General features: G+C 44.3%; 2 protein-coding genes across 6 annotated transcripts; one reads left to right on the forward strand and one right to left on the reverse strand.

Moving 5' to 3' along the window:
• Positions 1-1,239: 1,239 nt before the first annotated feature.
• tsen34 (TSEN34 tRNA splicing endonuclease subunit) lies at positions 1,240-7,495 on the forward strand. Of its 5 annotated transcripts, none has more exons than XM_071496770.1 (6): positions 1,240-1,498; positions 2,181-2,303; positions 2,639-2,947; positions 3,065-3,185; positions 3,279-3,569; positions 6,721-7,495. In XM_071496770.1, exons 2-6 carry the CDS (start codon positions 2,298-2,300, stop codon positions 6,945-6,947), a joined length of 954 nt encoding a protein of 317 aa, XP_071352871.1. In that variant the 5' UTR covers positions 1,240-1,498; positions 2,181-2,297; the 3' UTR covers positions 6,948-7,495. The 5 variants fall into 5 exon arrangements, with proteins under 5 accessions (XP_071352871.1, XP_071352870.1, XP_071352872.1 ...); XM_071496769.1 differs by having other exon boundaries at positions 2,199-2,303; XM_071496772.1 differs by having other exon boundaries at positions 1,243-1,498; positions 2,199-2,303; positions 6,760-7,495.
• Positions 7,496-9,682: 2,187 nt separating this feature from the next.
• mindy4b (MINDY family member 4B) lies at positions 9,683-20,770 on the reverse strand. Its single transcript, XM_071497320.1, is given in 11 exon segments — positions 9,683-10,752; positions 11,165-11,434; positions 11,991-12,362; positions 14,239-14,275; positions 14,709-14,835; positions 15,025-15,090; positions 15,196-15,361; positions 16,681-16,778; positions 16,967-17,086; positions 18,118-18,281; positions 20,737-20,770. Coding segments are annotated over 11 exon segments (1,971 nt in total). The 3' UTR covers positions 9,683-10,235.
• Between the last annotated feature and the right edge of the window lie 449 nt (positions 20,771-21,219).

The raw sequence follows: 21,219 nt of genomic DNA on the forward strand, positions 1-21,219 counted from the left end.
AGTCCAACACAGCAGCAACAGCAGAGTGTAGTAACAGTTCACACTTGGAACACCAACATACTGACACACTAACAGTTACACACTCCACAGTTGTAATCAACACCAAGTTCAGTATGGACGGAGATAAACAGCTGATCGAACCGTGTCAACATGGGCGTCCTCAGTGAGTCTGACTGTTCATGGCTCAGTTGTTTTCAATGATGCGAACTATACAGTGTGTTTCGAGATATAAAAACACACTTTTGTAACTTTAAGATAAAGTCACATCACTAAAGATTTACAAGATTTTGATTTTTAAATATTTGTGATTTAGATTTTTTCTTTTTAAATTTTCAGTGACCTGGATACGGCGCCGCCGCTCAGCCTTGCAGCCAATTTTTTCCAGTGGGCACTCGTGGTATTGCAGCGAAAAATCAACAGTGACTTAATAAATACATATATATTTAAATACAAGTAAAACAAAAGCTTTGGTGGATTACAGTGGTAAGACTGAGAAAGATCAATACGGTCAAATAATCAACAGGTGTTTGATTTACTTCACTATAAATAAATAAATGTTTTCTCCTGACAGGCAGAGATTGGAGGGGACAGGACATGTGGAGGTTCGGCCTGTTTTAATACATCCATCCCGTCCTGACTGTAGCATATAGCTGTGGAGAACAGTGGAAAATAGAAAGAGGGCTAAGTAATGACAGAACATAAAGCATAACTACAGCACCGCACAGTTTTGGTTGTTTTGGGGTTTTTTTTAAAGAAGACATGCCGTATAAATATACTTCTCAATGAGAGAAAGTAAACGTAATAACTTTATCTGATGAGTTGTAGTTATCCGTCACATGCAGCATCCATATATTAAAATGACCTAAAAGACAAGTTAAAGTTAATATTTTTGTCTGGTTATGATTATTTAAAATGTTGATTCCAATGTGACTTTAGGCTCTAAAGCTTCAAACTGAATGTTGACACGTTTCCCTCTAAGATCACAAATAAATTAACTCTTTACACGTGAATTACCCACGATATCAACGACTGCAGGTTTAATGCCACCTTACTTTTCACTACATCTTCACTGTTTGTTGCTGTTGACATTTGTATAAATCCGTGGTTTAAAGCCCCGGGCCGGTCCTGTATTAGTCTATTACACATAATAAAGTCCGCTAGCAGAGCACTCGTGAACGCGCAGCGCCAGATCGAGAACGTTTTTCGCTCGTTCTCATTGACCAAAGGCACGATGGGAGTGACACTCATAACGCGGAAGTAACCCGGAAGCCAGAAACTTTTCCGGCGTATGCGCCAGGCGAGCAACTCGTATTCAACTGAATGGGCGCTATTTTTAGATCCGGCATCCAGGTCTTATAATACATCCATGGTGTGTCCGCGTTGTCACTGTGTGTAGTTTGTAGCTTGAATAATCAGGTTTAAACTACAGCCGCACCGGGTTGCGGCAGGTCGTGGAGCGGAACGTGAGAAGAAACAGCAGACGTGTGTTCACAGCAAGGTAAGCTAACATCTGAACCTGACTGACTCAGCAGTGAGCGGTTAGTTAGAGATCGACTGACGTGGTTTAACCAGTGTGTTAACTCAGTGGTGGTTCAGGTCTGTAACCAGGACCCGAGCGTGGACTGAATCCTCATGGTCCTGATGAAGCTGCAGCTCTGAATAGTGACCGCAGTAGTGTCGCAGTCATCATCATCATCATCATCATCATCATCTGTGATGAAGAGCAGCTCATTTTCTCTGTTTCATTTTATATTTTGACCAACCAGAGATTCTGTCGATAACGCACCGTGTGTGTTTGTGTGTCTGTGAACACTATCAGTCTACACACCAGGAAGAGGAAGAGGATTCTCTTCAGGGCTGCCGCTGATTTCATTATTATTGATTAATCTATTAGACATTTCCTTAGTTAATTGATGAAGTGTTACCAGAGCCTCAGTCTGCTCCACCGTCACGTTCAATCAGATAATCGATTATTAGATTAATTTCAGCTCTAATCCAGGTCCATCACCAGAGAGAGAGAGGAAACACCTGTAACCAGGTGAACATGAGACTGTGGTCTGAGATTATTCCATTAGATTTATAGTTTTAATTCCTCAGATCTGTTTTGTATCAGCTGATTTGTGAATGAAATCATTGATCATGTCATAAAAGTCCAAACTAAATCTTCAATGATGTCTCAGACCTGTTCACTTTATTAGGGACACCTGTAGAGTCCGGTCTGATCAAGTCCACCTGTTTGATCCCTGGGCTCACTGAGAGTGACAATCACTGAGGATTTTCCTCAACACAACACATGTATGAAGGTATGACAGCAGCAGCTGAGAGTACAGGATTAGACTGATACAGGTGTGCACTGTGTTTAGCTCATCATCATCATCATCGTAATCATCATCGTCATCATCAATCTGACAACAAGTTTTTTCTGTAAAATCTGTTCAGTTACTGTCACTGACACAGTTAATGAGTCAGTGAGTTACCTGAGTTGACCAGCGAAGTGATTAATTATCTAATGAACAGACTGTTTCTATTCCACAGACAGTTATTGATTACACCACCAGTGCTACTGAGACCTGACCTGGTCTTTGTCTCTGATGAAACACTAAGATTGATTATTGATAATAAATAATGGTTTACTCAGGTTCTGGTGATGGAGGAGCCCCCCTGCAGAGAGGAGCCCCTGGCCTGTCAGGAGGAGGAGGAGGACAATGACGACAAGTCACTGTCTCATGTTGTTGGTCTCAGTCTGTGTGACTCAGCCCCCCTGCTGTGGAGGGTGCAGGACCTGAAGACAGTCAGGTCTCAGGGTCTGGTGGGGGCCCTGATAGGTTCACTGCCCCGGACCCCCCGACAGAACGGACGACTGGGGAGACCCCTGCTTCTGCTGCCAGAGGAGGAGAGACTGCTAAGTGAACACCAGGCTGCTGCTGCTTTACCTGCTGGTGACCAGGTGAGTTAACCTGCTGATAACGGGTCAGTTAACCAGATGGTGACCGGGTTGGACAGTTAATTTACACACTGGTGATAAGTTAGTTGTATGTGTTTGATTTGTTGTTGGTTGCTGCAGGATGGAGGAGGGGTGGAGCAGTATGAGGAGGAGCAGCAGAGGAGTTATGAGAAGCAGAGCATCCTCGCTCTGGAGGACAGGAAGTCAGCGCTGCACCGAGCCGTGACCTCATCACTCACAGGTGAGAGCGTTACCATGATGTCTCACCTAAAGCAGATCTGTACTCTCGATTCCTGTGGACTGTACCTGCTGTCTGATGTCCTGGTCCCCTAAGGTACAGATGTTGGACATGGGAACACAGACGAGACCCTTCGGGGCCGCTTGGAGGCCTTGGACCGGAGTTTTACCTTCCCTCGATCAGCGCTGGCGGTCCAGTTGAGCACGGTGAGGGCGGGACTCACTTACTGCCCCGAGGCCCGGGCCTTCCTGCAGGCCGACTGGCCAATCAGAGAGCAGGACAACCCATGTGGTGACGTTAGGTACCAGGTGTTCAGAGACCTGAGGGAGCGGGGTTTCTACTTGACCTCAGCAGGGAAGTTTGGAGGAGACTTCCTCGTATATCCAGGTGAGAGTCCAGTTCCTCTCACGTGTTTTTATACAGGTGTAATGTTTTTAAAGAGTCCCACCTCAAATCCTGCAACCAGCCTCTCATACAGTGGACAGTCAGGCGCCACCCACTCTGACACCTTTTAGTGTTAAACTCATCTCTTCTTCTACGTTTTAGTTTTAAACTCATCTCTTCTTCTACTGTTTTAGTTTTAACTCATCTCTTCTTCTACTGTTTTAGTTTTAACTCATCTCTTCTTCTATGTTTTTGTTTAACCTGTTTCCTCCTCCGTCCACTCTCCTCCAGAGTCTTCAGCCCCTAAAACAGACTTTCAGAAACACTGCTGGACCCGTTTTAGTCTAAAACTCCAGGGTGGTATTGTAGTCTGGACGGACAGAAACAGAGACCTTTGGAAACAATGACGTAGACACCCGCAGTGGCTCCTGATTGGCTCTTATCAGCCTCGACTACCAGTGGTGAAACAACATGGTTAATGAATTAAAGTGTTACTGACCTTGTTGTCTTTGCCACAGCTGTTGTTCAGTTCAGTTCTGTATTTTAACTCTACAACTGTCTTTGCTGTTCCTTCTTCAGTTTATTTACTGCAGCTATTCAATTCAATTCAATTCAATTTTATTTGTATAGCGCCAAATCATAATATACATTATCTCAAGGCACTTTACAGGGTAAGGTCAAGACCTTACTTTGTTACAGAGAAAAACCCAACAGTTCCCACAACGAGCAAGCGCTTGGCGACAGGGGGGAGGAAAAACTCCCTTTTAACAGGAAGAAACCTCCAACAGAACCGGGCTCAGGGTGGGCGGCCGTCTGCCTCAACCGGTTGGGTTTAGGAGAAGATAGAAAGAGGGGGAGGGGGAGGAGAGGGGAGAGGGGAGAGAGAGAGAGAGAGAGAGACCAGGAACAGCTGTGTAGGTAATGGTGTTATCAATAATAATGATGACAGGTAACAGTGGTTAATAGTAAAGATGAGTAGTGGTGGATCTGGATCCTGCTGCTCCCGAGGCAGAGATACCTGCAGAATGAGGACAGAGAGAGGGAGAGAGAGGAGAAGCACAAACTACGGGAGAGAAAAGGAAACAAAGTTAATGGCATGAGGTCATCGAGAGAGAGAGGGGGAGAGAGACAGAAATAGGGAGAGAGCGCCCAGTGAATCATGGGAATCCCCCAGCAGTCTAGCTCTATAGCAGCATAACTAAGGGATGGGCCAGGACATACCCGAGCCAGCCCTGACTATAAGCTTTACTAAACAAGACAGTTTTAAGCCTGATCTTAAAGATAGAGAGGGTGTCTGCCTCCCGAACCCACACTGGGAGCTGGTTCCACAGGAGAGGAGCCTGATAGCTGAAGGCTCTGCCCCCCATTCTACTCTTACAAACTCTGGGAACCACAAGTTGACCTGCATTTAGAGAGCGAAGTGTCCTATTGGGAAAATAGGGAACTATAAGCTCTCCAAGGTACGATGGTGCCTGACCATTAATGGCTTTGTAGGTGAGGAGGAGGATTTTGAATTCTATCCTGGATTTTACAGGGAGCCAATGCAGAGAAGCTAACACAGGAGAGATGTGATCTCGTTTCCTAGTTCCTGTCAGTACTCGTGCTGCCGCATTCTGGATCAATTGGAGGCTTTTTACTGAATTTTTGGGACATCCTGACAATAAAGAGTTACAGTAGTCCAGTCTTGAGGTAACAAATGCATGAACTAGTTTTTCAGCATCCTTTAGACATAGAATGGGTCTGATTTTAGCAATATTGCGCAGGTGGAAGAAGGCTGTCCTAGAGACTTGCTTTATATGTGAAGTAAAGGACAAGTCCTGGTCAAAAATGACACCAAGGTTTCTGACTGTAGCACTGGAGGCCAAGGTGATGTCATCCAGAGTCAGTATATTATCACATAGTGTATCTCTGAGGTGTTTTGGGCCAATTACAATAACTTCAGTTTTGTCTGAATTTAAGAGTAAGAAATTACTGGTCATCCAGATTTTTATGTCCTTAAGACAGACCTGAAGCTTGGCTACCTGGTTAGTCTCACCTGGCTTCATGGATAAGTACAGCTGGGTGTCATCTGCGTAACAATGAAAATTCATCTGGTGCCTCCTAATAATGTTTCCCAGAGGAAGCATATATAGACTGAAGAGCATTGGTCCTAGCACAGAACCTTGTGGAACTCCATGACTGACTTTAGTTATGATAGAGGAGTCATTATTAACATGAACAAACTGGAGTCTATCTGACAGATATGACTTAAACCAGCTTAGTGCGGTTCCTTTGATGCCGACCATATGTTCTAGTCTCTGTAATAAAATCTTATGATCGATGGTGTCAAATGCGGCACTAAGATCTAGTAGGACAAGTACAGAGACAAGTCCATTGTCTGAAGCTATGAGGAGATCCAACTGAGAGGAGATAATCTGCTTCCTTTTTACACCGGGTCGCACATGCTCAATTGTCATGTGATCTGTGTTTTCAGGTGTGTTAGTATGGACAGAGATGGTTTTAGTTTTAAAATAAAAATGATGTCATGAGGACGCAGCCTGAGGGACTGTGGTTGAGGGGGGGCGGACACAAAGAACATGAAGTGGGAACACCTGTGGACACCTGTGTGGTACCTGAGCAGCACAGTGACCATGACAGTTGTGTTGTTGTTGTTGTCACAACATGACAGAGGCAGGTTAATTAAGTTTAAATTGGACCTTCTTGACGAGGCCACTCAGTCTGTTTCCTGTGATGTCACTGTAAAAGCACAGGTTACCACAGATTACCCAAATAAGAGCAGTTCATGATCTGACCTTCATCAGTCTGCTTTTATACTGAAGGCATAAGTGTGTTTACCATAACATGATTCACTGTGACAAGACTTTTATTTTGTCAGTGTAGTTGAGGTTTTATTTTATTTCCTGTTTATTCTGATGTTTGTTTGTTGAGTTATTTACGATTTAACCTTTAATTATTTTACCTGACTGTCATTTATGTAAAGTGTCTGTCTGTGTCAGCCTGTCTGTCTCTTGTCTGTGTCTGACTATCTCCCTGTCTTTCTCCCTCTCTGTCTGTCTATATGTCTGTCTGTCTGTCTCTGTCTGTGTCTCTGTCTGTCTCCCTCACTGTCTCCCTGTCTGTTTCCCTGTCTGTCTGTCTGTCTGTCATGGTTCAGGTTTAGTGGACTCTCACAGATGGTGTCCCTCCCTTCCAGGTGACCCTCTTCGTTTCCACGCCCACTTCATTGCCGTCTGTCTGTCCCTGGACCAGCCGGTCTGTCTGCTGGACGTCCTCGCTGTGGCTCGTCTGGGGTCCAACGTGAAGAAGACGGTCCTGCTCTGCTCCCTCGGGACGGACGGAGGAGTCCGGTACACCTCGCTGCAGTGGAGCGGGATGGTTTGAAGAACTGAACAGTATGAGACAGTGAAACACACGATAGACCTGAGACCAGGAGCCTCATCAGGACTGTGCTGGTCCTCGGGGTGGGGGGATGTGGATGTTGACAGACAGACTGAAAGAGGACAACCATGACCAATCAGAGATCTACAAACTGATGGAGGGAAAACAACATTATGTCATTATGACACAGAGAGAAACCTGTTCAGTCCACAAGATCCTGTAAAGGACTGGAATGTCCACCAGGGGACAGACGCTGACAGGTTGTGTCCACAAATAAAGTTACCTTAACCAGGACCTAATGTCTGCAGGTCTGTGTCACCTGATGACTCTGTGTCACCTGACTGTGGTGTTATGACTGACAACACTTTGCTACCTGAGCAGTCAGTTGTGTTGATCGTTGTTTATCTGGTCGTCTCTCCTGTACTAATTTTATTTGACCAGTTTTCATCAGTTAACCGGTCAGTTCCTGATCTATTTGTACAGGTGACGGTTATTATTGAATAATTTATTACTGAGAGGTTTTCAATAAAGATGTTTTCATACCAAATAAACACAGTTTCATTTTCAAACGATCTGTTGGTGCAGAGATGATAAAGTAACATCAGTCATGTGTTGTCTGTTCATGTGCAGCCCAGTGACCATCACACACTGCCTGTTCTGAATCTGAGAGCAGTTCACTGAGATTTCCTCTTGATGTATAGTGAACAGTGAAGTTACTGTGTGAACCTCCTCATCAAGTGTGTTCACTCAGTGTCTCAGAAATAAAGAGAAATGTGGATGTTGACAGACAGTAGGGTGACCAGGCGTCCGGCTTTAGGCCGGACAGTCCGGATTTTCAATGCCCTGTCCGGCCACTGTATGTTTGTGTAGCCTATTCAGCTACACAAACATCATCTTTAAACCACTCAAAATTGTACTATAAATGAGAGTATACCAGAGTCCTATGTACACCGTAATTTATTGATATGCCGTATAATGTCCTCCTTTTTGGTGTTATGGAAATGGTCACCCTAACAGACAGACTGAAGAGCAGGAATCTGTAGGCAGCTGTTAACCATCTACAGCAGTGGCCTGTCAGATTATTTTCATAATCTGATTTTGTTTTAATCTTACAATATCAAAATGACAGTTTCACATTAAGATGTAGCTAATGTCAAAATAGAGGCTCAACTCCCACCTGGAGATGCTTATTATACTTTTATCCACATTGAGAATAAATGACAGACACAACCGTGTCACATTAGGAGCAGCACACGGCACCTGGTTCTACAATAGAACTCCATCATAACAACAGTTACCACAGAATCACTTCCTCTTTAACGATTTTGTCTACAAAATAAAAGAACATTTGTATTTCTGCATTTCTATGAGCCAAACAAGCTTTTGGCTTTTATTATAAAAAGTTCTGACAGGAAGTTCCAAAGGTTCTGTCGCTTTCTTGATAGACCTTTGAAATAGCAGATATATGATGTGAAAAAAATAACACCAGTTCAATGAATCAGTCAAACATACACTATATTGCCAAAAGTATTCGCTCACCTGCCATGACTCGCATATGAATTTAAGTGACATCCCATTCTGAATCCATAGGGTTTAATATAACGTCGGTCCACCCTTTGCAGCTATAACAGCTTCAACTCCTCTGGGAAGGCTGTCCACAAGGTTCAGGAGTGTGTTTATGGGAATTTGTGACCATTCTTCCAGAAGCGTATTTGTAAGGTCACACACTGATGTTGGCCTGGCTCTCAGTCTTCACTCTAACTCATCTCAAAGGTGTTCTATTGGGTTGAGGTCAGGACTCTGTGCAGGCCAGTCAAGTTCATTCACACCGAACTCTCTCATCCATGTCTTTATGGACCTTGCTTTGTGCACTGATGCACAGTCATGTTGGAAGAGGAAGAGGCCATCTCCGAACTGTTCCAACAAAGTTGGGAGCATGGAATTGTCCAAAATCTCTTGGTATGCTGAAGCATTCAGAGTTCCTTTCACTGGAAGTAAGGGGCCAAGCCCAGCTCCTGAAAAACAACCCCACACCATAATCCCCCCTCCACCAAATTTTACACTTGGCACAATGCAGTCAGACAAGTACTGTTCTCCTGGCAACCGCCAAACCCAGACTCGTCCATCAGATTGCCAGATGGAGAAGCACGATTCGTCACTCCAGAGAACATGTCTTCACTGCTCTAGGGTCCAGTGGCAGCGTGCTTTACACCACTGCATCCAATGCTTTGCATTGCACTTGGTGATGTATGGCTTGGAAGCAGCTGCTCGGCCATGGAAACCCATTCCATGAAGCTCTCTACGCACTGTTCTTGAGCTAATCTGAAGGCCACATGAAGTTTGGAAGTCTGTAGCGATTGACTCTGCACAAAGTTGGCGACCTCTGTGCACTATGCGCCTCAGCATCCGCTGACCCCGCTCCGTCAGTTTATGTGGCCTACCACTTCGTGGCTGAGTTGCTATTGTTCCCAATCGCTTCCACTTTGTTATAATACCACTGACAGTTGACTGTGGAATATTTAGGAGCGAGGAAATTTCACAACTGGACTTGTTGCACAGGTGGCATCCTATCACAGTACCATGCTGGAATTCACTGAGCTCCTGAGAGCGACCCATTCTTTCACAAATATTTGTAAGATCAGTCTGCATGCCTAGGTGCTTGATTTTATACACCTGTGGTCATGGAGGTGATTGGAACACCCGATTTCAATTATTTGGATGGGTGAGTGATAAAAAAATAAAACTTAAATTTACTTTATTGTGTGGACACAGTCACATATATACACCATATTGCCAAAAATATTGAATCAGTTTCTTAAAGTTGGCCTTAGATTATGTTCTGGCCCGCCAGGTAATGGTTTAGGAAACATTTGGCCCGAGGCAAAACTTTCTTGCAGATCCCTGATCTACAGAGACACTGAGCATCATATAAAAAATCAACTGTTGAGATCACATGGAGCCATGATAACAGACAAAACACACTGAGTGTAATCCTGCAGACTGGTTGGATCCAGCCTACCTAATATTGTGCATTCAAAGAACCTCGTAGTTCTCATGTCCACTCCGACAGACCTACATCCGTACTTAAAACCAGAGACCTGGACCTTTGTAATCCAGATACTATTATCATGTCTGTAGGTTTGCCACTGAAACAACTGACACATTCAATCAGTGATTTTAATTTGATCAGGAGTAAAAATCAAAGACACGGAGCATCGAACAGCATAAAACGTGACTGAGAAATCTGGTTTGAGACCAAACTGGATTTCTTTAGGTTGACTGTCACTGAGTCTAAACTCTGCCTCCCCCATCAGGAGACCACATGAGTCCTGGTTCAACAGAACATGAGGCCACAATGATCCAGACGCTGGGTTCAGTCATATTTCCATAGATCTGTTTTGGATCAGGTATCTGATGAGAGGGAAACCTGCTCTCTGGGTCTCCATCTGAGGGCCTAGACGATGCCTCCTAGTGGTGGTAGTGGGTGTCTGACAGGAAAGATAGTGGATTAGAGGAGCACAGACAGATCCTGAACAGAACTGGTCCCGGTTTGTGGTCTTCACTCTGAGAACTCTGACCGTGGTAGTAGAACAGATGGAACAGGCGCTCCATCCTCCAATCAGACAGGTGACAGGTTCTCACCTCTTCTGTCTGTTTCAGTGTGTACGTGGTTGTTTCTGTTTGGACCGTCCTCCTGACTGGACCTGGATCAGGGCCTCCGATTTGGGGCATGTTCACATCTATGAGTCTCTGTGACAGACCAGGGAAGATCTGGTGAGACCAGGACTGACCTGGGCAAACCTGGAACCTGGAAAGACCAGGACAGACCTGCAGAGCGAGAGCACCAGTAGGTTTCTCTGGAGCTGTGTCATAGCTGACCTGAGGTCTTTACGACATGGAGACAAGGAGAACTGTGATTGGTCAGTTTGTGTCCTGCTGTGATGCTGGTGGACAACAACCTGCTGGTCACATGACCAGGTGAACACTGGTTTACAGGTAAAGACTAGCTCTGTCCACATGATCAAACATGAATGAATGAACACTGAAGGTGAGACCAGTGAGACCATCAGTCCTCAGGCTGTGACATCACAACATGATACAGTCTGAACATGTAAGACCCTTAGAGAACCCATGAGACCCTGAAACCAGACTCAACAAGTAACTTCACCTAAATAGGAACAGAGGCCTGGTCTGAAGTGGACTCTGAACATCAGTAGAACCAGTCTCTGTGCTGGTCTCTGTTCTCGTCTATGTGCTGATCTCCATGTTTGTCCCTGTTCTGGTCTCTGTTCTGGTCCCTGTGCTGGTCTCTGTTCTGATCCCTGTTCTGGTCTATGTACTGGTCCCTGTTCTGGTCTCTGTGCTGGTCTCTGTTCTGGTCCATGTTCTGGTCTCTGTTCTGGTCTCTGTTCTGGTCCCTGTTCTGGTCTCTGTTCTCGTCTATGTGCTGATCTCCATGTTTGTCCCTGTTCTGGTCTCTGTTCTGGTCCCTGTGTTGGTCTCTGTTATGGTTCCTGTTCTAGTCTCTGTGCTGGTCTCTGTGCAGCTCCCTGTTCTGGTCTCCGTGCTGGTCTCTGTGCTGGCCCCTGTTCTGGTCTCGTCCCTTCTCTGGTCTCTATGCTGGTCTCTGTGCTGGTCCCTGTGCTGGTCTCTGTTCTGGTCCCTGTTCTGGCCTATGTACTAGTCCCTATTCTGGTCTCTGTGCTGGTCTCTGTTCTGGTCCATGTTCTGGTGTATTTGCTGATCTCTGTGTTGGTCCCTGTTCTGGTCTCTGTTTTGGTCCTTATTCTGGTCTCTGTTCTGGTCTGTGGTGGTCTCTGTTCTGGTTCCTGTGCTGGTTCCTGTTCTGGTCTCTGTGCTGGTCTCTGTTCTGGTCTCTATGCTGGTCCCTGTGCTGGACTCTGTTATGGTTCCTGTTCTGGTCTCTGTGCTTGTCTCTGTGCTGGCCCCTTTTCTGGTCTCTGTTCTGGTCTCTGTTCTGGTTCCTGTTCTGGTCTCTGGTCTGGTCTCTGTGCTGGCCCCTTTTCTGGTCCCTGTGCTGGTCACTGTTCTGGTCTCTGTGCTGGTCTCTGTGCTGGTCCCTGTTCGGGTCTCTGTCCTGGTCCCTGTTCTGGTTTCTGTTCTGGTCTCTGTGCTGGTCTCTGCTCCATCACTACCTGTGGCAGTGTGTCTCTCTCCATCTGCTCTTGGCTCCAGTGCAGGTAGCCCACGTCGCTGCGGGTCAGGACTCTCTGCAGGGGGCGCTCCAGAGGCAGAGCTTCCTCCCCAAAGTACACAGTCCCATTGAAGACACGAGGACTGGCCCTGCCGGTCAGCATCAGGTTCAGCAGAGCCTGGAGAGACAGACAGACGTGTCCTTCTACACAGAAGATAATAAATACACAACAACCTGCACTGGAGGACCACAACTGTACAGGTCTTCACTTCCTGTCTCATTCAAGTCTGTGAAACCATCAGAATCCTGTACCTCTGGAACTTCACAGGCTGCTAGTTGTCTCTAAGTCAAAACTATAACTAAAGACAGCATTTGGTTATGTCATGAAGCAGTGTGGGATCATGGGAGTTGTAGTCTTCTTCTGGTCTGGATCCTTCAGTGTCAATGGTTCAGGAGGTTTTGACCTGGAGCTGAATTCTCCACAGAGGTCTCCTCCTCTCCACAACAAACAGAGCAGCTGATTAGAACCAGTAAAAACACTGACAGTTTCACATTTAAAGTCAATGATTGGTCGATGCTCTTCAGTGACACAGGACGTCTCTGATTGGCTGGAGCTGAGCTGTCTAACATTTTCTCAGCTTGTTTCTCTGATAATTTCAGATCCAGACGTCCAACAACTAGAATCCTTCATCTGGTTCAAATATAGAGTTGAAAATCACCAAGGTGGAAAAAGAGGATCTGAAATATGGGAGATTTTACCATTGACTCTGGTGGGAAGAGCAGAAGCAGTAAGAATGAATATACTACCAAGATTGTTGTTCCTGTTCCAGGCATTGCCTATTGTGATTTCCGGAGCTTTTCTAAAAAAATTAGATAAAATTATATCGAAATTCTTATGGCAAAATAAAAAAGCAAGAATAAAATACAAGACCCTTCTCAGCAAAAAAGAAAAGGGAGGGTTGAACTTACCTAATTTAAGAAATTATTATTGGGCAGCACAACTCACAGCCTTAATTATGTGGATCACTAAAGAGAAAGATTCAGTGTGGGTGGAGATGGAGCAAAACGCATGTAAAAATACACCTTTAGAATCACTCCCATTTTTAAACGAAAAGGCTCAGAAGAGGCTCGGGATGGGTAACGAATGGATTAAGGGAACAATGAAAATCTGGTCAGCAGTGCGAAAGAAGCTGAAACTGTCAAATTCTGTAGGCAGGGCTACTAGAATAGCAAAGAACCCAGACTTTGTACCATCTACCATGGACTCAGGATTTAACAGATGGGCTGACAAGGGACTAATATATATCGATCAAATGTTTCAGGGACAAACAGCATTTTGGGTATAATTCCTGACAGTATGATAGATAAGAGCTCTAAATATTTACTGAGAATCATGCTGCTAATAGCAAAAAAGACAATAACAGCTTCCTGGTTGAAACCACAGCCTCCAAACATAATGCAATGGAGAGACAGGGTAAAAAATGTGTTTATCATGGAAAAAAATCACAGCAAGACTACAGTTGAAAATGGATATGTTTGATAAAAGATGGTCATTATTAATACAGGCAATGCCGGGACTCTAGTCACCTCTAATTTATATTTTTATTTTTAATTATTTTTATTTATTTATTTACTTATTTTTTGTATTATAGGAGGGAATGTTCTTTCTCTTTCTTTTTTGTATTGTTGTTGCTCTCACTTGTAAAGTACTTATATTAACGCGGAATGCTCGTGAGGGCATTTGGAATGAATGAATGAATGAATGAATGAGTCATTGGAAAAAAAAAAAAGAGAAAGGACTCTTAAAGAACTTCAAACAAATATAACTGCATATATTATAATCCCCTCGGTGTTTGTTGAGTTTGTGTTTGTATGTATGTATGTATATGTTAAATAAAAAATCAGTTCAAAAAAAAAAAACAAACTGATCAAATCGGTTTGAGCTTCTGTCAGACAAACACAACACTGACACATGAGCAGAGAGGATATGACATCACTGACAGGCGAACAATGACATATCACAGATTTCTCTGTTTGAGAACTGATGGAAACATTTGTGATGATGTGAGAATACAACTCAACAACATGTAGAAAAGAGGTCTAGTTGTTTAGAAAATTTGGAACCCTATACTACAGTACAGAACAGGCTCTGAACCTAGAGGAACCTCTGAAGAACCTGTCGCAGAACCCAAAGTACCTTAGAACAGGATTGTTTCTGAAGGTCAAGGTGTGATGGTTTTAATGACACTGTGTTAATCAGTGAAGATGAGATGAAAACCTGTGTGTTCTCTGTTCTCTCTGAACCAACCCTGAAGGAACCCTGAAGGAACCCTGTAGGAACCCTGTAGGAACACTGAAGAATCAGTGAATGTTTGTTAAACAGCCTTAACATGTTTACATTTACAACAATGAAGAGATCATTAAAGGACCTGATCCTGTGACTGGAGTCTTCCTCAGACCAGGTTCTGCAGCACCCCCAGTCTGGTCCTCACTGAAGACTACAGTTGATGATGGACCAAGCTGAGCAGTGTGATGTTCATGTGACTGTAAGCTGTTGAAGCAGACACACACTACACCCTCTGAGTCCAGACTTCTACAGTCTCTGTGTTAAACCCTGAAACAGGTTTTACTGAAGCCAGGACTGTGTCCTGAGACAGGTGAGCTTCTTACCTGACGACAGACAAAATTACCCAGACTGAGGTGAAGCAGGTGGCCATGACTCCCCTTCTCTGTGAACTGGGACAAGATAACAAGCTGTCATCACTTCATCTGCTCGGTGATATTATCTTTATTATCTTTATTATAGTTATTATCTTTGTTTTATTTATTTCATTTCTTCAGTGAATATTATTCTCAGGTTTGTTTTGCTGATAGATGAAGCTGTTGTTGTGTTGTTGTTGTTGTTTTTGTTAATCACAAACTCACACATTGAATGTGCTCAAGGATGAACTTCCTAATGTCATCTTTCTCGTTAAATGTGAACAGCTGCAGCTGAAAGACAAAAATCTGACATGTGACGAGTTCATGTGACGAGGAGGTGGAGGCTGACTGATGATTAAAGTCTACTGATGAGACCCTGTCAGTCCTGTCTGCTACCTTCTCTGTGAAGTTGTCCATTTTGTAGTCCAGGTGAGGAGTGATGCAGTAGTCTTTGGTTACCAAGGTAACAGCAGCGCTGACCCCATGGCCGGCCAACCAGAGGCTAACAGACAACGCTACTGCCAATGCCCTCTTCTGATCCCTCTGTCCCACCTCGCACAGACTGAGGGAGAGAAACACCTGACAGGTTATTACAGCGTCTCAGGTAAGTTCTGGAAACATGACGTCACTGAAGGGAGGTCAAAGTTCAAACGTAGCTGCTTTTGAAGGGTGTCAGTTGTAAACTCTATCATTTCAGTCATCTCATCAGGTGAAGCAGACCCCCGGACAGACCCAGAACACACATCAGGTCTGGGGTACACCTTGGGATCCCAGCAAAGAGCTGGATCATGTGGCTGGAGACAAAACTGTCTTGGTGACCTGACTTCATCTACGACCTGTACATGTGTCAAGAAATTGATGGATGACGTCCCGACCCCCCTGTGGTCACTAGTCTTGGCTGAAACCGAGACCCCCTCCTCCATGTGTCCACATTTAGAGTCAGCTCCAGCAGGACCACTTCAAGCTCAGAGAGGTCAGTTCATCATTCAGTTCTGATCAGGATGCTGTGAGGTTTTTCTGGCCAAGTGGGGACAGACCCTGATTACCCTGGAAGGTTTATACATCTCATCTGGTTGGGAAGGTCTCAGAATTCCACATGAAGAGCTGGAGAACCTGTGAGCTGTTGTCACTGTGACCTGGACCTGGATGAGTAGAGGACAACAGAGGTGTTTAGACACCAGTCTCATAGTTTCATGAGCTCAGGATGGAGACTGTGCAGGTAAGACATCTGTATCACAAGGAGGCTGGGCTCAGTCAGAGGAGGAGGTCAGACATCCAGAAGGAGCTCTGGAGAACCACTGCTCCTTCACATAGAAAGACGTCAGTGGTTTAAACATTGAATCAAGATGCCTCCTGAACTGGGAGGAGACTTGGACAGACTGAGAATTCCCTAGAAGGATCATATTGTATGTCCTATCTGGTCTGAGAACACCTCGATATCCCCCTAAAGGTTGTGAAACCCTTGGCTCAGTAGAATGACATGTGGGTTACCACAGGTCATGGTAAACTCTGTGGACAGCCGGGGGACAGTGTACATACATGCAGCTCTGTTTGTATGGTCACAGGTGGACGTCTCACACACATCAGACTCAGATAGACCATTGGACTTGAGTATCATGTCCTTTTGTCTGCTCTCACTTTGATTAACTTTAACAAGGGACACAGGTGAGATGTTGGTGGAGAAACTGGACTACAGTCAGGTAGGTCAGGTAGGTCACTGCTGCAGCAGGAAGTTGGTCTGTAATTGTCTGAAGTCCATCAGTCAGAATCATCCTGTGAGAGTTTGATCTCTACTGTCTCACCTTCAAACAGTCATGTTGCAGGTTTCAATCATGTGACAACACCTGGTTAACAGATGAAGACTGACACTGAGGTCCTCACCTGTGCAGCATCCGTCTGTCTCAGCCGCTCTGATGGCTAAACAGCAGGTGTTTAATGACCCAAGCCTGGACGACCATCTGACTGGCTTGAGCACCACCCTGATATACACCTGGCCAGGTGACATTTACACTGCGCTAAAACAGTGACACATAGTTACTGACTGGCTTCAGAAGCAGCGTCAACAGACAGAGGAGGAGCTACAGTGACAGCAGCAGTAATGCTGAGTGAATTAAGAGTATCGCTACCTGCAGTACTACAGGTATCATCAGTGTCAGGTGACTCTCACCCTGTTGGTCTCCAGAGCGTAGGACAGCTCAGAGTTCAGTTACCTGAACTGGAAGACGGATTTCCTCCACTCATAGTTGAAGACGTGAAATGTTCCTCCAAAAAAATTCCTTCTGAGGCTCTAAAAACAGAAGCATCAGAGCTGAGCTGGACCAGCAGACTGGCTGAGTCCAGACCAGCTGAGTCCAGACCAACTGAGTCAAGACAGGCTAAATCCAGATGGGCGGAGTCCAGACTGTCTGAATCCAGACCTCCACCCCCTAGACTGATGGACTGATTCTTCTTTGACTTTGAGCACATGAACAATGGTGTGTTCACTGTCATCATGTTCATCTGTGAGACTGTTGGACAGTATCAAATGAAACTGAAATCAAACTGTAACAGATGAATGTTCCCTTCAACATTATGTCAATTCACCACAAAAACCTGCGGGTTAGGACTGATCCAGATCATTCAGCCTGTTCATGTTCTGTCCTGCTCATCACCACTCTCTCTCTGACTGTTTCTGTGACTGTTTGACTGTTTCTCAGACTTTCTGACTGTTTCTCTGACTGACTGTTTCTCTGTCTGGCGGTTTCTCTGACTATTTCTCTGATTGACTGTTTTTTCCAACTGTTCCTCTGACTGTCTGACTGCATCTCTGACTGTTTCTCTGGCTGACTGTTTTCTCTGACTGTTTTGCTGACTGATTATTTCTCTGACTGTCTGGCGGTTTCTCTGACTATTTCTCTGATTGACTGTTTTTTCCAACTGTTCCTCTGACTGTCTGACTGCATCTCTGGCTGACTGTTTTCTCTGACTGTTTTGCTGACTGACTGTTTCTCTGACTCACTGTTTTCTCAGATTTTTATCTGACTGTTTGAATGTTTTTGCTGACTGTTTCTCTGACTGTTTGACTCTTTCTCTGACTTACTGTTTTTTCTAACCATTCCTCTGACTGTTTGACTGTTTCTCTGACTGTTTCACTGGGGTTGGATCACTGTAGTTTCTGTCCTCAAGTTGTGCCTGTTGTTGAGTAGACTGTGTAATGTTTTTGTTGTGTTCAGTGTAGGTTTATACATGTGAACACATTGTTTGAGAGCAGCTGACATGTGGTCTTTGGTCAGTAGAACCTGCACACTGCAGACTCAAAGTGATGGCAGGTTGTCTCACCTCCGTCAGCACGGGGGTGACCGGTGTTCCCCCCAGGCTCAGGCAAATGACCAGTCTCCTGGGGATGGAGCAGAGAGGTGGGAGGGTCCTGCACAGTGGAAGGGCCTCCTTCTGCTCCTCCTCCTTCCCTACATCCACCAGTCTCTGAGGAGGGGAGGAAACACCTGAGCACACCTGTCTTCATTCCCAACACGATTTATCTGTTCTAACAGTCTGAGCAGCAGCAAAGCCAAACATGGTCTCCATGGTAACAGACAGGTAACAGGAAGGTACGTCGAGAGCTTCTGTGACTGATCTATACAGAGACACCTGGTGTATACCTGTCAATCACTGCACCCACACTGGCACAGGTTAGTAAAGGTAGAAATAAAAACAGTAGTAGTGGTAGCAGTAGTAACCGTAGTAATAGTAGTAGTAATAGCAGCAGTGTGGAAAACTATGGAAAGCCATTTGAGCATTCCATATCCTTGATATCAGGCATCAGTTTCCTTCACTAGTTCAGTCGAACAACTAGTTGGACATCTTGTCTAGTCACTCTTTTTCAGCAACTAGTGGCACTTTTGTCAAACTAGTTCCAACACAGTCCTTAGTAGTGACACCAGAAGCTGCACTAGTAGCAGCAAAACTAGTCACCTTTATGACAGACTAGTGGTCATCTGGACCAAATTACTAACAAACTAGTAACACTAACAACACACAAGGTCTTACTAGTTAACTAGTAAGCTGCAGAAGCTCTGATTTCTTAGCTAGTAGCAGCTATTCACCTCACTAGTTTACAAGTGATCTACAAAATCCTTACTAGTAAATCTAGTGAGGATTTTACACCTTACTAGTTAACTAGTTAAGCTATCTTTTGACCTTATTAGTGAACTGGTGAGGCTCAAAATGTTTAGTAGCTAGCAAGTGAGGTCCTCAAAAATCCACTAGTTACAGTGGATGTAACACACATGTGCATTTCACTAGTTAAGAAGTGAAGTGCTGCCATACATGTTAACTAGTAAGCAGCTTTGTCGAACTAATAGAATGAAAACGTTAACTAGTGTGGCGAAGATGTTAGCTAGTGCGACAAAAAGTCCAACATGTTAAACAAATGTCACTAGTTGTGCACAGTTGCTCACTAGTGCTGAGCAAGGCTTTACTAGTTCAAGCAAATGCCTTACATGTGAGAAAAATGTCCAACATGTTTGGTCAAAGTCTTTACATGTTCAGTACAGAGTCTCACTAGTGACATAAAATGCTTTCCACTAGTTAACTAGTGATGAAATACAAATATTGGACCTAACTAGTTAACAAGTAGGAGAATAGGGGATAATGACAAAATCCTTAGTCGTAATTCATTGACATTTTTTATTTTGAATTGGAGAGCCAATAGGAAACCTCAATTCACATTTCTGCCTGCCTCCTCATTAGCATTTGGTGTAACTAGTGCGACTAGTGTACATTTTGGCTTTCACTAGTACAACCAGTAAACATTTTTAGCATCACTAGTTAACAAGTGAGGTCAAAAAGGCTTTAACTAGTGTGACTAATGAGGATTTGAGCTTCCACTAGTGGTGAAGTCAAAATGTCTCATAGTAGTGTAACTATTGGATTTTTTGGACCTTGCTTGTTAACTAGTGAACATTTTGAGCCTCACTAGTTCACTAGTAAGGTCAAAAGTTACCTTAACTGGTTAACTAGTAAGGTGCAAAATCCTTCACTAGATTTTGGCGCTCACCGGTTGATTAATTTGGATTTTGCTGCTACTAGCACAGCTCCTGGCATCACTAGTAAGGAGTGTGTTGGAACTAGTTCAACAAAAGTGCCACAAGTTGCTGAAATGAGTCACTAGTACAAGCTTTTGGTCAGCTAGTTGGGCAAAATGTCTAACTAGTGTGACCAAATGTCCAACTAGTGCTGACAAAGACCAAACTAGTGAAGCAAACTGATGCCTGATATCAAGGAGATGGAATAAATGCTCAAACATCTTTCCAGAAGTAATAATAGTAGAAGTATAGTAGCAATAGTAGTAGCAGTAGCAGTAGTAGTAACAGTAGCAGTAGTAGCAGCAGTAGTAGTAGTAGTAGCAGTAGTAGTCATATTTACAGTCCAGTTATAAAACAACAGTAAATACTCGTCACTCAAGTCAGGGTTCTTGTTGACTTCCTGTTGAAGCAGCTCAATGTAGTCCAGCCTGCAGTCTGACGTCACCAGCTACTAATAAACTACTAACTACTACTGATACTACTGTAGTACTGCTTCTCTGTCAGTATACCTGACCCAATATACTAATTCTACTACTGCCACAGAGGACAGTAGTGGTCATGATAATATCAGAAACACCTGTCCTGCTCTGGTCTACCATGTTTTGAAAAGTGCAAACTAGTGATAAGTTACTCAGCTGTTGACCTGAACTAGTCCCTGGCGATTCTCTCTGACAGTCACCTGCTGCAAGTGGATTTACAGCATGGACAGGATGTAACAGAATCCTGAGTGTGTGTGTTACACCATCCGTTTCTGTAATACACACACACACAGACCAGATGGAAACTGATCTGAGACCAGCAGACCATCACGACCAGCAGAGGGTGGCCTGTACGATTAATCATTACTTTCATTAACAAGGTTTAGCTGACCAACCTGACCCACGCATCATCCCCTCTACAAAGATCATGATCACGATCATCAACGAACATCTACCAATACACCTATCAATACACCTATCAATATATCTATCAATGCACCTATCAATACATCTATCAATGCACCTATCAATACATCTATCAATGCACCTTTCAATTCAATTCAATTCAATTCAATTCAATTCAATTCAATTCAAATTCAAATCAATTTGTATAGCACCAAATCATAATATACATTATCTCAAGGCACTTTACAGGGTAAGGTCAAGACCATACTTTGTTACAGAGAAAAACCCAACAGTTCCCACAAAGAGCAAGCGCTTGGCGACAAGGGGGAGGAAAAACTCCCTTTTAACAGGAAGAAACCTCCAACAGAACCAGGCTCAGGGTGGGCGGCCGTCTGCCTCAACCGGTTGGGTTTAGGAGGAGAAAAGGGGGGGGGGGTGGGGGAGAGAGGAGAAAAGAGAGAGAGAGACCAGGA

This window comes from Trachinotus anak, unplaced genomic scaffold, assembly GCF_046630095.1.
Source record: "Trachinotus anak isolate AG129_WGS33_773 ecotype Australia unplaced genomic scaffold, CSIRO_AGI_Tana_v1 ptg000014l, whole genome shotgun sequence".
Classification (NCBI taxonomy): domain Eukaryota; kingdom Metazoa; phylum Chordata; class Actinopteri; order Carangiformes; family Carangidae; genus Trachinotus; species Trachinotus anak.